Source organism: Puntigrus tetrazona, chromosome 18, assembly GCF_018831695.1.
Source record: "Puntigrus tetrazona isolate hp1 chromosome 18, ASM1883169v1, whole genome shotgun sequence".
Lineage (NCBI taxonomy): Eukaryota > Metazoa > Chordata > Actinopteri > Cypriniformes > Cyprinidae > Puntigrus > Puntigrus tetrazona.
Window position 1 is genome coordinate 23,472,645 of NC_056716.1, and position 12,656 is coordinate 23,485,300.

Consider the following 12,656-nt stretch of genomic DNA (forward strand, 5'->3'; position numbering starts at 1 on the left):
TCTCAATTCCCCCTTTAATGTCAGTTCCCCTGGCATTATTATTAAGGCATGTTCTGCCAAAACCACCCACTCTTGTGAATGTCCTTAACACTTGCATCTCGCTCTTTCATTTTCACTGCATTTTTTGTTATCCTTCATTCTCTCCGTCCTCTCACTCCCACGTTCTCACTGACCTCTGTAATCATTGTATCGTGGTGCCCACCTGTCCAGTTCATACGTCGTCCTTACGGATAAGAATATGCACAGAGCTGTCGTTTCTATGGCAAAAAGAAGCTCTCTGCGTAGCCTGAGAGCAAAGACTTCCACTCAGAGCTGTGCTTTATTAGAGAGACTTTGAAGCTCTTTTCACTTTATATTTGTGTCTCCAAGCGAGCTATACAACAACACACTCAACCATAAGAGATAAAAAATTTGAGTCACGGGAGAAAATAGAAGTACTTACCTGCAAGCATGTCTTGTAGGGGTAAAAATCACCAGTGATCATAATACTTTTATGCCTTCCATATTTTATGGTTCCCTAAACACTGATGCAATTTCTAAGACAGCATTACATGTATCCCTCAACAATTAAGCAATACTAGAAAGCATTAATTAGGTCAGTGATAGAATGTGTTTGTAATTTGAATTTTATATACACTTATTTCATTTTATATATATATATATATATATATATATATATATAAGAAATGTTACTATTCTTGCTCTATTGTACTATTGTTTTGATTAAATAAATGCTGCCTTTTTTAGGTTTTATTAAAATGGTCAGCTAACCCAGGTTTTTTAATCCTGATCTATAAAGCTTCAGCAGTTTAGTCCATTTATTCACAACAATCTATCTATTAGTTGAAATTGATCAGACAGTTGGTGTAAGTTTATTGATTTTATAAAGCGGTTAAAATACTTTAGTGCATCTCTGTTTTCCACATTCTTTAGTACCCTGTTTGACTCCTAAAAGAGCTGAGAATCATCTGTATCTTGCCTGGTTTCATTACATTGACTTCTGCCCAGCACAGCAGCGGCTCCCGTCCTGACTATGATTTAGAGGTATTCAGCGTAATTATTCCCTTTGCTTTTTGGCTGCATATTTATCTTTGTCTTGGCCTTGTACCTCACAGCCATCCAGTCTCACCAGCTGAGGACAAAAGAACTGCAAAGAACTACTCATCCCTTTTAAATGGATTTCAGGACTGATGGGGGTGAATAGCAGGCTTGAGACTGACTGAATTAACCACTGCTGGATTACAGAGTTTCGGTGTCGTGGGTTGGTGTGATAGATGGACTGAGTTATTGCTATAAGGCACCAGATTGAGCTCAAGCTCAAGCTCAAGAAAGGAAGTGAGGGTAAGTAACTTGGAAGAAATCAGAAGGTTGGGAGGAAGGAAGAGAGAGGAACGGTTTGTCTGCTCTGTGTGAGCGATCGAACAATGCACGGCTGGTTGGGAAGATGAAGGTGGCTTCAGTGCTGGAGAAAGCGTCGCTGATATGGATGCAGGAGGTAATTTATTCTTCCCGTCTTGAGCAAAGCTTACTTCATATCTATTGCCATTTCCAGCTGAAAGTAGATAACAGGGGTGACGGGTTTTCCAATTGACCGAAAGTAGAGGCGCACACAAATTTCAGAGCTGGACTTCACCACTGGTGGCCAGACTCATTGATAGAAGTGATTTGAAGAGAGATTTGCAGAGACTTGACATCTTTCACAGGTGGCCTGGAGCAATTCGATTTTTACATAACGCTGAACACTCCATGCAAAAACCCAGTTTACATGCTAGAATCTGTTTGAATAAACAAAACACCTCTCATCCAAAGTTTTCTAAGGACTGCAATCAAAGTGCTATTGACTGCATAGATGAAGTGTGCAGAAACTGGTAATTATGTTAAGCCTATTTTAGTTAAAAAAATAAAACAAAGATAGTCAGATAGTTTAAAATAAAAAAAGCAAGATTGTGAGATTTATAAATTTACTTTTTAATATACAGAGCCATAATTGTTATATTTTAAGACTAGTGTTAAAAATAGTGTTATGTGACTTGAAGTTGGAGTTAAACTTGACATAAGTTGTGTAGTAAGACATTAAAAACATACTGTAAAATATAATTAAACTTTCATTACAAGTATATAAAAAAATATCTATTAACTTGCACATTGGTTTTAAATACCGATTGCTTTTTGAACATCAAATCAGCATAAATGATGATTTCTAAAGAGACATTTGAACAGTAGTCTAAAGTGCCATTTTTTGAAATGTAAAGACATTTTTAGACCTAAAACAGTTGTATTTTGTACTCATTTTATTAGTATTATTTTTTATTTAACCCCCACATGAGATTTTATAAGCAGCTAAATCTCATGAGTTATGATATATATAGTAAAGATGCTAAAACATTGCAACTGGCCACAAGATCCAAACCCAGTTCATGGTCTGTTGAGCACAGCCCACAGTTGTGTGAACATTTACTCACTGCAATTTTTGCCTGTAAATCACAAGTGCCTGTTTCCTGGAGAGCTAGGTTTTGAATGAACATTCAGTGTGTAAAGATGAACCTACACACACTCATAGCACACACTCGCACTCTCGCGGTGAGTGTCAGCTGTCCCTTATCTCTCTCTTCCTCATCATGCTGTTTTTTAAAATTCAGTGGGCGAGTAGTGCCTGATACAACAGTCTCCCATTTTTAATGTACTTAAAATCCAACACCTTGCTTTCCCAACCTCAGGGTACATCTCTGCTCAATTTCACACTTACAGTCCAGAAGAATGTCCTAATTCAATTTGAGCCTGTTTAAGAAAGCAGGCGCTTCCCGTCTCCGGGGTAAGTTTATCTCAGCAAGAGGCCAGGCATGTCAGATTTGAACAACGACACACAGCCATTTCCCATTAGTAGCTAGAATGAAGCATGTAAATCAGTCTTGGGGGCTCGAAGCCCATTAAGACGACCCAGCAACTCACCCGGCAAACACCCCGCAACCATCTTTTGCTCTTAGTTACTGCAAGGTCAGCTGTTCTCCGAGAGCTTGTTTTGCTGGACTCCTAATACTTGTGTGTGCTGTCTTTCAGCATTACCTTCAGGCCGATGACAGGAACCTTATAACTTCTCATGGTAATGAGAGCTTCACTCTCGGCAAACTGATGAACGGTTTAAGCTCTTAACAGCATGAACAGAACAGCCAAGGACGGTGCAGCTAATCCAAAGAGACACTCCATAGATCTGTTTTACGCTGCTTAGATGAAATGCAACTGCATGTGAATGCAAAGCGGTGATATTTTTTATGTTTTCATTGATGATCTTTTGCATGACATTTAAATATGAGGCTTACACTAGTACAGACAAAAGTTGCCGATGTGGTCCCACTGACATTTAGATGTTCATCTGATACCGCCCTCAAGACTTTGAAAGGGTTTAATTGGGCGGCAGTTGGGAGCTCCTGTTTCTGTAATTGTCCTCATGTTTAAATTCATGCCAGGCTAACAAACCCTGCTGAAAAAAACAGCATGAATTTCCATGTTAGTCCAGGCTGATTTTTCTTTTTATGCTAGCGGAGATGGGGACACTGTCTCGTCATGTATTAGAAGTAAGACTTCAAGTTATTTTGGTTATTAGTTTCATCAATTAATCCATCTCTTTTAGGATCTGGTGTTATTTATATGATATGGGGCAGGTGATGATCAATGGTGCTTATGGTAAGTACATCATAACAGTATGCTTGTAGAGTACAGCTTGTACAGACATAATACTAGTAGAGGAAACAGTATGCTAGACACTATAACAAATGATCTACGAGGAACCTCTACTAGTGCCAACACTGTGAAAGAACTGGCTCTGTTTCATTTTAATTTATGGGATTGGAATCTAAACTGAATTACAGAGACTGAATTGAAATCTATCATTCTATCTGTCTAGAGGCTTTTTTCATTTAGCTCGTTTTCTTGATTCTATAAACCTTAAAAACTGAATTTCTAAACTTGACAAATTTTTATTGAACTTTTTTTTAATGCAGTTTTTTTCTTCTATCAGGTGTAAAACCTTAAAGATTTTTAAACTTGACACATTCATCTTTTCTTATTAAAAGTTTGTTATTTGAATTTCATATTATTTCTGAGAACCTTAAAGACTCAAAGGATTTCTAAATGTGACAAATAGGGCTTTTATTGTCAAACATTTTTCTTAGAACTAATACATCTACAAATTAATTCTACAAGACTTTTTATTTCTTATTTTTTTTAAAACACATTTCCTTGAATTTCAACTGCTTCTGCATTCTATGGGCTGTTTTCATTCAAATTCAACTTTGAGTTCAATTCAGTTCAGATGTGCTCAACCCTGACTAATGCAGTTATAGCGTCTATGGTACGCCGCAGTTTAACATTTTGAGAAATTGAATTGACCCCTGAACTCTTTCACAGTGTGCTCATAGTCCCAGTGCGCCAGCTTGACCCTGTGTTCACAATGAAAAATAAATAATTCAAGCGTTAATAGTTGAATGTAAATAATATAATGATGAAAAAATCCTTTTCATTTATCAAGCTTCAGCCTGCTTGGCTTGCAGCACTCTGGGTAGTCCTCTGACATGATGAAGGTCACAGCTTTGACTGTTTTCTTTCCTTGGTGCATTTTGCTGGCACCCTCAATGCCTGACCTTTGGCTCCTACCTCATTCGCCGCAGAGGTCAGGCTTTGAAATCCTTTAGTGGGCAGCTACATACGGATCCACTCACATGAATGTGACATGCTATTGTCAGGGTTAACCACCAACCTTGCGCAGCTGAAAGCACCTGGAGACCCCAAGCCTGCAATGACATTTCCTCACAGAGCGGGTGCCAGCCTGCATGTCATTTTCTTTTGATACCTCCCCTTCCTCCATTGTGTGGGTGTCTGCACAGAAGAGACAGCTTGGCAGGGAGATGGAGACGTGCACATAAAGAGAGGACCACAGGCGTTTGCGCGCACCTCTGTCGTTTGACTTCCTGGAGAGGTACGTGGGTCTCAGCAGACGCTGGGTTTGTTTGCGCCCGTTTATCAGCAAGGTGCAGTCGGTATGTGCCCCGTTCTGCTACTGCAGATGGCTCCGTGCCTGTGTTTGTGTGGGCGGGAGCCCGCCGCTGTCGGTTTGGGGGGCCCGAGGAGGTCCTCTTTCCCTGCCTGTTCTCCATCACAGGCCTCCGTTGTTCTCTATTCATGCTCTGCGGGGCTGTGCTGTCCTGAAGAGTGCAGCAGTAAATTCAAAGCTCCAAAAACCAGGGTTGTGCGCCATTGAAAACAGAAATGAGAATGTAATTTAAATTCAGTTTTAAGTCTAGTATTTGAGTTGAGGCAACAACGGGATGCAAATTGTTGAGTTTGAATGTAATTAAATTGGGTTGAAATTCATGGCAACGGCATTTGACAAATGTTGCTTTTGTAGTAGAACAATTTATCTAAAATGATTTGCTTGACAAGTTAGAAATTTATATTATATTATAGATTGAACTATAAGTTGTATTTCATTTATCGAACAGAATGCAGAAGCAAACCTGGTCTCAAACTGGTGCCTTACTGAACGTTTCACTGCAGTTTCAAAGAGAAATGGCACTAAAACACAGGTTCAATACACTGAGATGGGTATGTATTGTGGTAGTTCAGAATGTAACTATCAGGAGACTGTTGCTAAAAGTTAATGCTCTATCATGTTGGAAATATGATACACCGAATACAACCCTAAGCCTACCCGATGCAAATGCAAAAAACGCATTTGTAGATGCAACAATGCCATTTCAACTTCCTTTTACACAGATTTAAACTGTTTTGTTGAACCATAGTGACATGGGATTTGAATAGGAGCTCTTCACTTCTCAAGCACAAAATCTCTGAACTCAGGGAGCTACCAAACAAACCTACAGTCTGTGAAAATCCATAGATATGAAGCTGGATATGTGTGATGCTTATGTTCAAATATCCCAGTGTATTAATTTAGTTTTGAAGTCATAACATGATATTCTTCATTATTATTGAAAACTGTACATTTGTGTGAAAAGGAATGAAAAGTGTCAGAGTTTTACTGCTTCTAGTGTTCATTTCATTTGGAAACTGATGTGATATGTACTTGTAATAATACATAATACATAATTTGGCAAGTAAAAAAAACTTTCAAAGTTGGACATTTGACAAATGGACAAACTAATTTGTGCATGGATGATAAACAGATAATATATAGACAAATACAATAGAATGGATGAATAAATGTGTGGGCAGATGGATGCTAGGTGGATAAATAGAAGGATGGATGGATAGACTCATATAATAACTAAATTTCTATTTAGTTTATATATTTCATCTTGGTTAAGTTATTTTACATTTTGTAGAAAATTCCAAGGAGATCCCTTTCTTTTCTTCTGAATTGTGCACAATCCACCAGCTGAGCTGGTGCTTTGTCCAGAACTGTCTCACTGGACCGTTTTAGAGAAACAAAGACAATAAATGAAGGTCACAATCTGCAGAACTGCTACCACTATGGATGGATGAGCACCACAGTGAGTCATTTATAGAGGCATTAACCCCAAACCAAAAGCTGTGAACCTTCTCAAGCCTCAGGTTTGATCATCCTGTACAAGCATGTTAACTTTCTCAGGACAGGTTCGACTTTCTCTTTTTTGTGTGAGAGTCAGCCAAAGCATAGGGAACGAGTTGTAGCAGCTCACATTTCCAAGCTGGCTCAGCTGTACTATTTCTCTTGGGTGAGTGAAACGCAAATGCCTGTGGGAAAGTTTTCACCTCCCATCCATGAATATTTACAGCACTTCAGGACGCAGAGGTGAGGCAAAATACAGTTTCATCATTAAATCCAAGGTTAGAAATTTCGCACAGGAAGCGCTCTGGCACTTTTTGTTTTGGTAATGCTTCTGCTTTAGCTCAATTACCCACGTAAATTTATTTTTGCATGGATTAGCTTTCCACGTCAAACGACAGCTCATCACACCTTCCTTATTATACGGCATGGAAATAGGAGATATGGGGCACAACGGAGGTGATGAATAATGTGTGTCAGTGGGTGCGTGATGGATTTTTCACTTTCATTCCCCTCGTATGCACAGGCGGAACACTTTGCGGATTGAGAGGGAGTTTAGCTTTAACCACAGGTTTAAATGAAGGCCCGTTTTCATAGATCAGGCCTGCATTTAAATGCATGAAAGAGTAGAAGGGGGGTCATAGATCACGATATGACTCGGAGAGTGCCGAGAGGCCTGGGCGGTCTGACAACCTGATTCTCATTCGAGTTTGCACCGAATTCATGCTATTAGCTTTGAATATCAGTGGTATGTGCTGTGCAAATCATACAAAAACTACCTGAGCAGTTCATATAAGCAGGGAAAGTTTTCTTTCCATTTATAGTTTACCAAAAAAATTAAATGCTACCATTTATTTGTGACTTTATTTCTTTGATAAAACATGAAAAAACTTTTTTTGGGAGAAAGCCACTTGATTTAATATAATGAAGAATGGGGCTGTCAAATTTTTATTGAATTGTCTTAAGTGGGTCAGATTTGTACTTTGAATTTCAAGTCTTCTGATGTGAAAGAGTAATACATTCATTTAAATTAAATGGTTGATTCAGTTCACAAAATTATGCTAAATTAATCATTGACAAATCAGATTTTTTTTGGTTTAACTCAAATCAATGATTTGGTGGTGAGAAAAGAGTACCATAAAGTCATTATTCACTGATAATATTCCACTCCGGTTGCTGTTGTTAACCGTTGGGACCAAGTCATTGATTCACACAATCAGTCTTGTTAAACTCAACCAAATTTTCTTTTTGCGAATGATTGATTCATACCCATACCCATACCCATCATACCCACTAAATCAACCAATCAACTGAAATAAGCTGAATAAACGATTGACTTCTTCACATAAGTAAAGAAATATAACAAATGTTTGATTAATATTGACAGGTTATTTTATTGCAGAAAGCCATTGTATGGTTTTAGAAAACTTGCAATATAGTACCATTTAAACCACATTTTTGATGGTGTTTTTTGCTCATTTCGTCACTTGACAACAATTTTGAGTGAGTCGATAATTTAATACATTTTGGGTAGATGTTCCCTGTGTATGTTCCCTCACCATATACTTCCACGGAAATTTTTGAATGTATACACATTTCTGCCTGGTGAACATTCACCAGTGCATTCACCATGTGTAAATCAGGCAAGAAAAAGATGAAACTAGGTATGTGCAGCAGCGCTGCTGGTATGAGATGCACCATCAATGAGCAGCAGCAGCAGGCTGTGAAATTGAGAGGATGGTCTGTCAAAGGTGTGAGGATAGCAATGGGCAGGAGTTTGGGTGATGCGGGTTGAGGGATTGGAACTGTGGAAAATGTGATTAAAATCCCCCTGCCCTTCGTCTGTGGTCTTTATCTTCCCCCCAACCCCAGGCACACAAGCTGCATACTGAGTGACACATTGATTACTGCTGTTAAATCACCTTTATAGGAGCTTGTAAAGCTAGAAATATGTTTTGGTGTAAGTCTTTAGGAAAATGCATACGACATATAGTGCAGGGAAATGGTTAGATAGTATGGGCTATATAAGTGGAAGGGTTGAAAAGATGGAGAATAAAATGTAGAAGCAAAAGCAGAATAAATACACCCATTCATCATCTGTTCTTTTCAGGGCCAGTTTGATGTTTGGTTTTGGGAGGAAATGAACTGGTATCACCAAGATCTAGCCTGAAGATAGATGCTTGAATGTAGTTTTGGCCACGCATGCCATTTCTATAATGGACCGTCTGATTCAAAGTCCAGGAAGTCATGCACATTAGTTGTGTTCTAAATGGACATTTCTGTCGGTTACTATAGCAGAAAACCAATGAATGGCCAGTGCTGTTTTCCCATGATGCCTGAGGGCTGTAATTTCAGTGATGCTGATGTCAGACAGCCATAGCTCTGTTTTGAATCATGCAAAAAGGCATCTCCTCAATTTCCGAAAATTCAGTTTTTTGAAAACAGACAAGTGGACATTTTAGTGAGGCAAAGGATCCATGTTAACAAACACAAGCATATAGGCATACATGTTTCCCTTGTAATGCAATTTTTTTGGAAGAGAGTGGATTGTATGTTTGATTTAAGCATAGGAGTATTTTTTTTTATATTTATATTCCTATTTGCCTTTTTTCTGTATATGGATATTTTAATTCCTTGACACTTCAGTTTATTCAATTTGTTTTTTTTTTTGTAATTTTGTAAAGTGTGTTTGTAAAAAATGTTTTATACAGTACACACCGGACATTTTTATGACATATAAAGTATTCATGTTAAAAAACAATGGCATATATGGAAGACTAAAAGATAAAAAAAAAAAAACGTTTTGATGTAACAGCTCTTCTCACAGCTTTACTCACGATATAAACATGCAATTCTCAAGTTAATATATATGAGGCTTGCAGTTGTGAGTTTACATCTCACAATTCTGAGGAAAGATTTCAGAATTTTAAGATATAAACACATAACTTAAGATATAAACTTGCAATTGCAAGTAAAAACTTTATAACGACTGCAAGTTTGTCACACAAATGTGAGAAAAAAAGTCATAATTGAATAAAAAGATGCAATTTACTTATAAAAAAGGCTACCAATACAGACATGAATCTGCATTATCTGAAAGAAAATGAATTATCTCTAATAATTATGCTTCTTTTTAGTATAAGCATGTTTTTTATTGCCCGATATTCCTATATTTAATATACTTGACACTCCACAGTTGATTCAATTTAGGTTTGCACCCCCCCACACTATTTTTTGCAACCAAATAATGTATTTACTTCATTATTTACTACACAGTTTTGTTTTCTCATTATCATTATCTTACACCAGGAAAGCAGTTCAATAGGCCTAGTCTTATTCCCTCTAAATAAATTTGTGTCAAACCTCTACCGCAACATTTTCAGTTCTGAAATAATGTCTTCAGCTTATGCACCTAATCACTCTACACTTGATTTCTTAGTTTTCTTTCCCACATGTAACTAATTAACTGATTTATTCTGTTTATTATGTTTGGCACGTCCGTGTTCCCAGTCTGTTTAATAGTGCAGAAACATCGCTGTGTTGGTCTGCTATTTAACAGCTCTCCAAACTGAGAATTCATACTCGGTAGTATAATCTGCACCACTTTTAGCATCTCCGCATTTCTCTGGCTTGTCAGAGTTGGGAATTGCTATTTTTTGTTGTTGTTTTTCGGACACTTCACGTCTACCACAGATAAGAACGCTTTGATTTCCTGTTTTGCCGTTTGTGCCAGGCGGAATAGTGTGTTCCTGTTGGAAATGCGCTATAATGTTTGTTTAGACGTAATGGCAGCTGTTTCACCTGTCAGTGTTCCTGGCGGTATGCTTCTAGCATGTGCTAATAATGACTTTGCATGATGGCAGTACAGGTAGATAGGACCAGCAGCATTTCAGATGGGTGTCTAGTCTGGGTCTCATTTGCCTCTTGTTGCTCATACTCAGGTTTGCTTGTGAAAGGCTGAAGCTGTTAGCAGGAGATGTTGCATCATAATCTTGCAAACCTTATCAATGAGGGCTGTATTATTTATTTATTTATTATAATAAAAAGCCTGCTATTAAGATCCATTTCGGGTTCACATCTGGTGTGGTGAGACAAATTGCTGTTTTGGTCTCAGATGTGTCTCTTGTGAAATGGAAATTAAATTTTAGGCTAAATATAATGTTTAGTGCAGAGTTTTGCTGTTTTAGTCAAGTATTAGGCAGACTGTGAATACATTTCACATAACCCAGGCATTTTATTCTGACCAAATATGGTATCAAAAATATGTGGTACAAACTAAACAGCCTTCAATCCAGCCTTCAGTGTCACATGATCCTTCAGAATTGTACATATTATATAACAATATTTTATATAATATAAAGATGTCATATAGTAATTGTTTTTACTGTTGATTAGTTTAATGCATCCTTCCTGAATAAAATTATTAATTTCTTTGAAAAGAACCATTGCAATACAGTTTGTTATTGTGAAAAAACAAAACAAAAACTTTATGGAAATGCTTGTGATATACATACAGAGCAAGCAAATGATTAGATGGTAGGGGATAGGCTGCATCAAATATATTGCATATATTAAAAAAATCCACCTGCACGATTCTTTCCTTTTAGAGGCAACTCACTCCAAAGATATATTGCCAGACACAACTTTTATGGTTGCATTTGCAGCATTGATATGATGCATTAAAAAACCGATGCTTTAGATTTGTCAAAATGCTTTAGGCCTCTTGCTTTATTCGTTCCCCCATGGATATTGTCTCGAAATTGGTTCGCCTCAGAATTCACAATAGTAAGGTTGTTTTGAATTTTTTTTCTGAGCAAGCAAATAAGGAGCGAGAGGAAGAATGAGAAACTATAAGCAATTCGCAAGCCTACGGGTTAGATTGCTGCCTTAAGATAAACACTTACCGTAACTTCTCCTTAATTCTCACAGGTTTTCAAACAGTCTCATTCACGCATCCATATCGGCAGATTGGAAACAGAACATTCTTTCCCCTGCGTGGTATGCTGTCTCTTCACCTTACACTTAAGCAGAAACACGGTTATCTTCAAACTTGCATCTTTCTTTGCGACCGTTTTTTGTATCGCCCAGAGCACCTTGTCACCACGCCTTCCGATAATTAACTTAAAAGGAAATTAAAGCATAATCTAGTGTGTCTTTCTTCTGTTTTCTGACAAGATTATCCCCATTTACAGCCGTGCTTGTGTGGCAGAGGTTGAGTGCTGCAAGAGGGTTGTGGCATTATTGCGTTTATCTCCTCATAGCCTTGTCTGTTTAATGAGTCTTTCAGCCTGACAACGTCAAATGTGCTACCACTTCACCCTGAGATGCCTCTCGCCTCCATAAGCTCCTTTAAGTAGACGTTTCAGCTGTAATTTAATGGACCCTTCTTGTTGTTAAGTGAAGGTTATTTTGAGTGTTTAATTACTGGCCTTTGATCACTTGTTTAAGTGGAGGAATGGTGGAAATATCAGCTCTTTTAAAACGCTCCAGTTCGGCTCTGGAGTGAGAAAAGGGAACGTTAAGGACATCATCCTAATGACCTTCATTCAGAGAGGCCAGCTGAAGTGTGAACAACAGGGAGTCGCAGATTAGACTACTTATGGAGTGTCATTGTTAATGTGTTTAATGGTTGTGCACAAGTACTTAAGTGCTCAGAAATTAGCGTTAATTGACATAAAACTTTCGTTTGGCAATTTTGTGATTAGTAGTATTTTGTATCTTGTGGTTGTGTAGTGGTGTCCAAAATCACAGACTTTTGGAATATGTACTGCATTTGTGTGCGCTTGAGAATAAATTCTACGCACTACATCTGCCATTTTTGCGTGGCGTTTTTGACATAACAACAATAACTGTGAAAATAATGAATTCTGGTGGTGGTAATGAAGTCAATTTTAACTATGAAAAACAACTTTCACAGTTTTCCACAATAGACTCTCACGAATGGCGAGATGGCGAAATCTTAATGCATCCTACAGCTTGGCTTGTGTGAAAAGGTACTCCAGCAGTAAGATGTGTGTGTACTGTGGCTGTTTATCATGTATAAATCAATAAATAAATATATTTTTTTCCATTCAATTCAATTAAAGGTGTTTATAATTCGGAAAAAAAGATTTTC

At 37.7% G+C, this 12,656-nt stretch overlaps 1 protein-coding gene across 1 annotated transcript in view; it reads left to right on the plus strand.

The window, feature by feature from the left end:
* The first annotated feature begins 1,429 nt into the window (after nt 1-1,429).
* cdh13 (cadherin 13, H-cadherin (heart)) overlaps nt 1,430-12,656 on the plus strand; it is a 262,775-nt gene continuing 251,548 nt past the window's right edge. The window contains 1 exon segment of the mRNA XM_043216624.1: nt 1,430-1,495. Coding sequence (XP_043072559.1) covers nt 1,445-1,495 — 51 coding nt within the window. The 5' untranslated portion in view covers nt 1,430-1,444.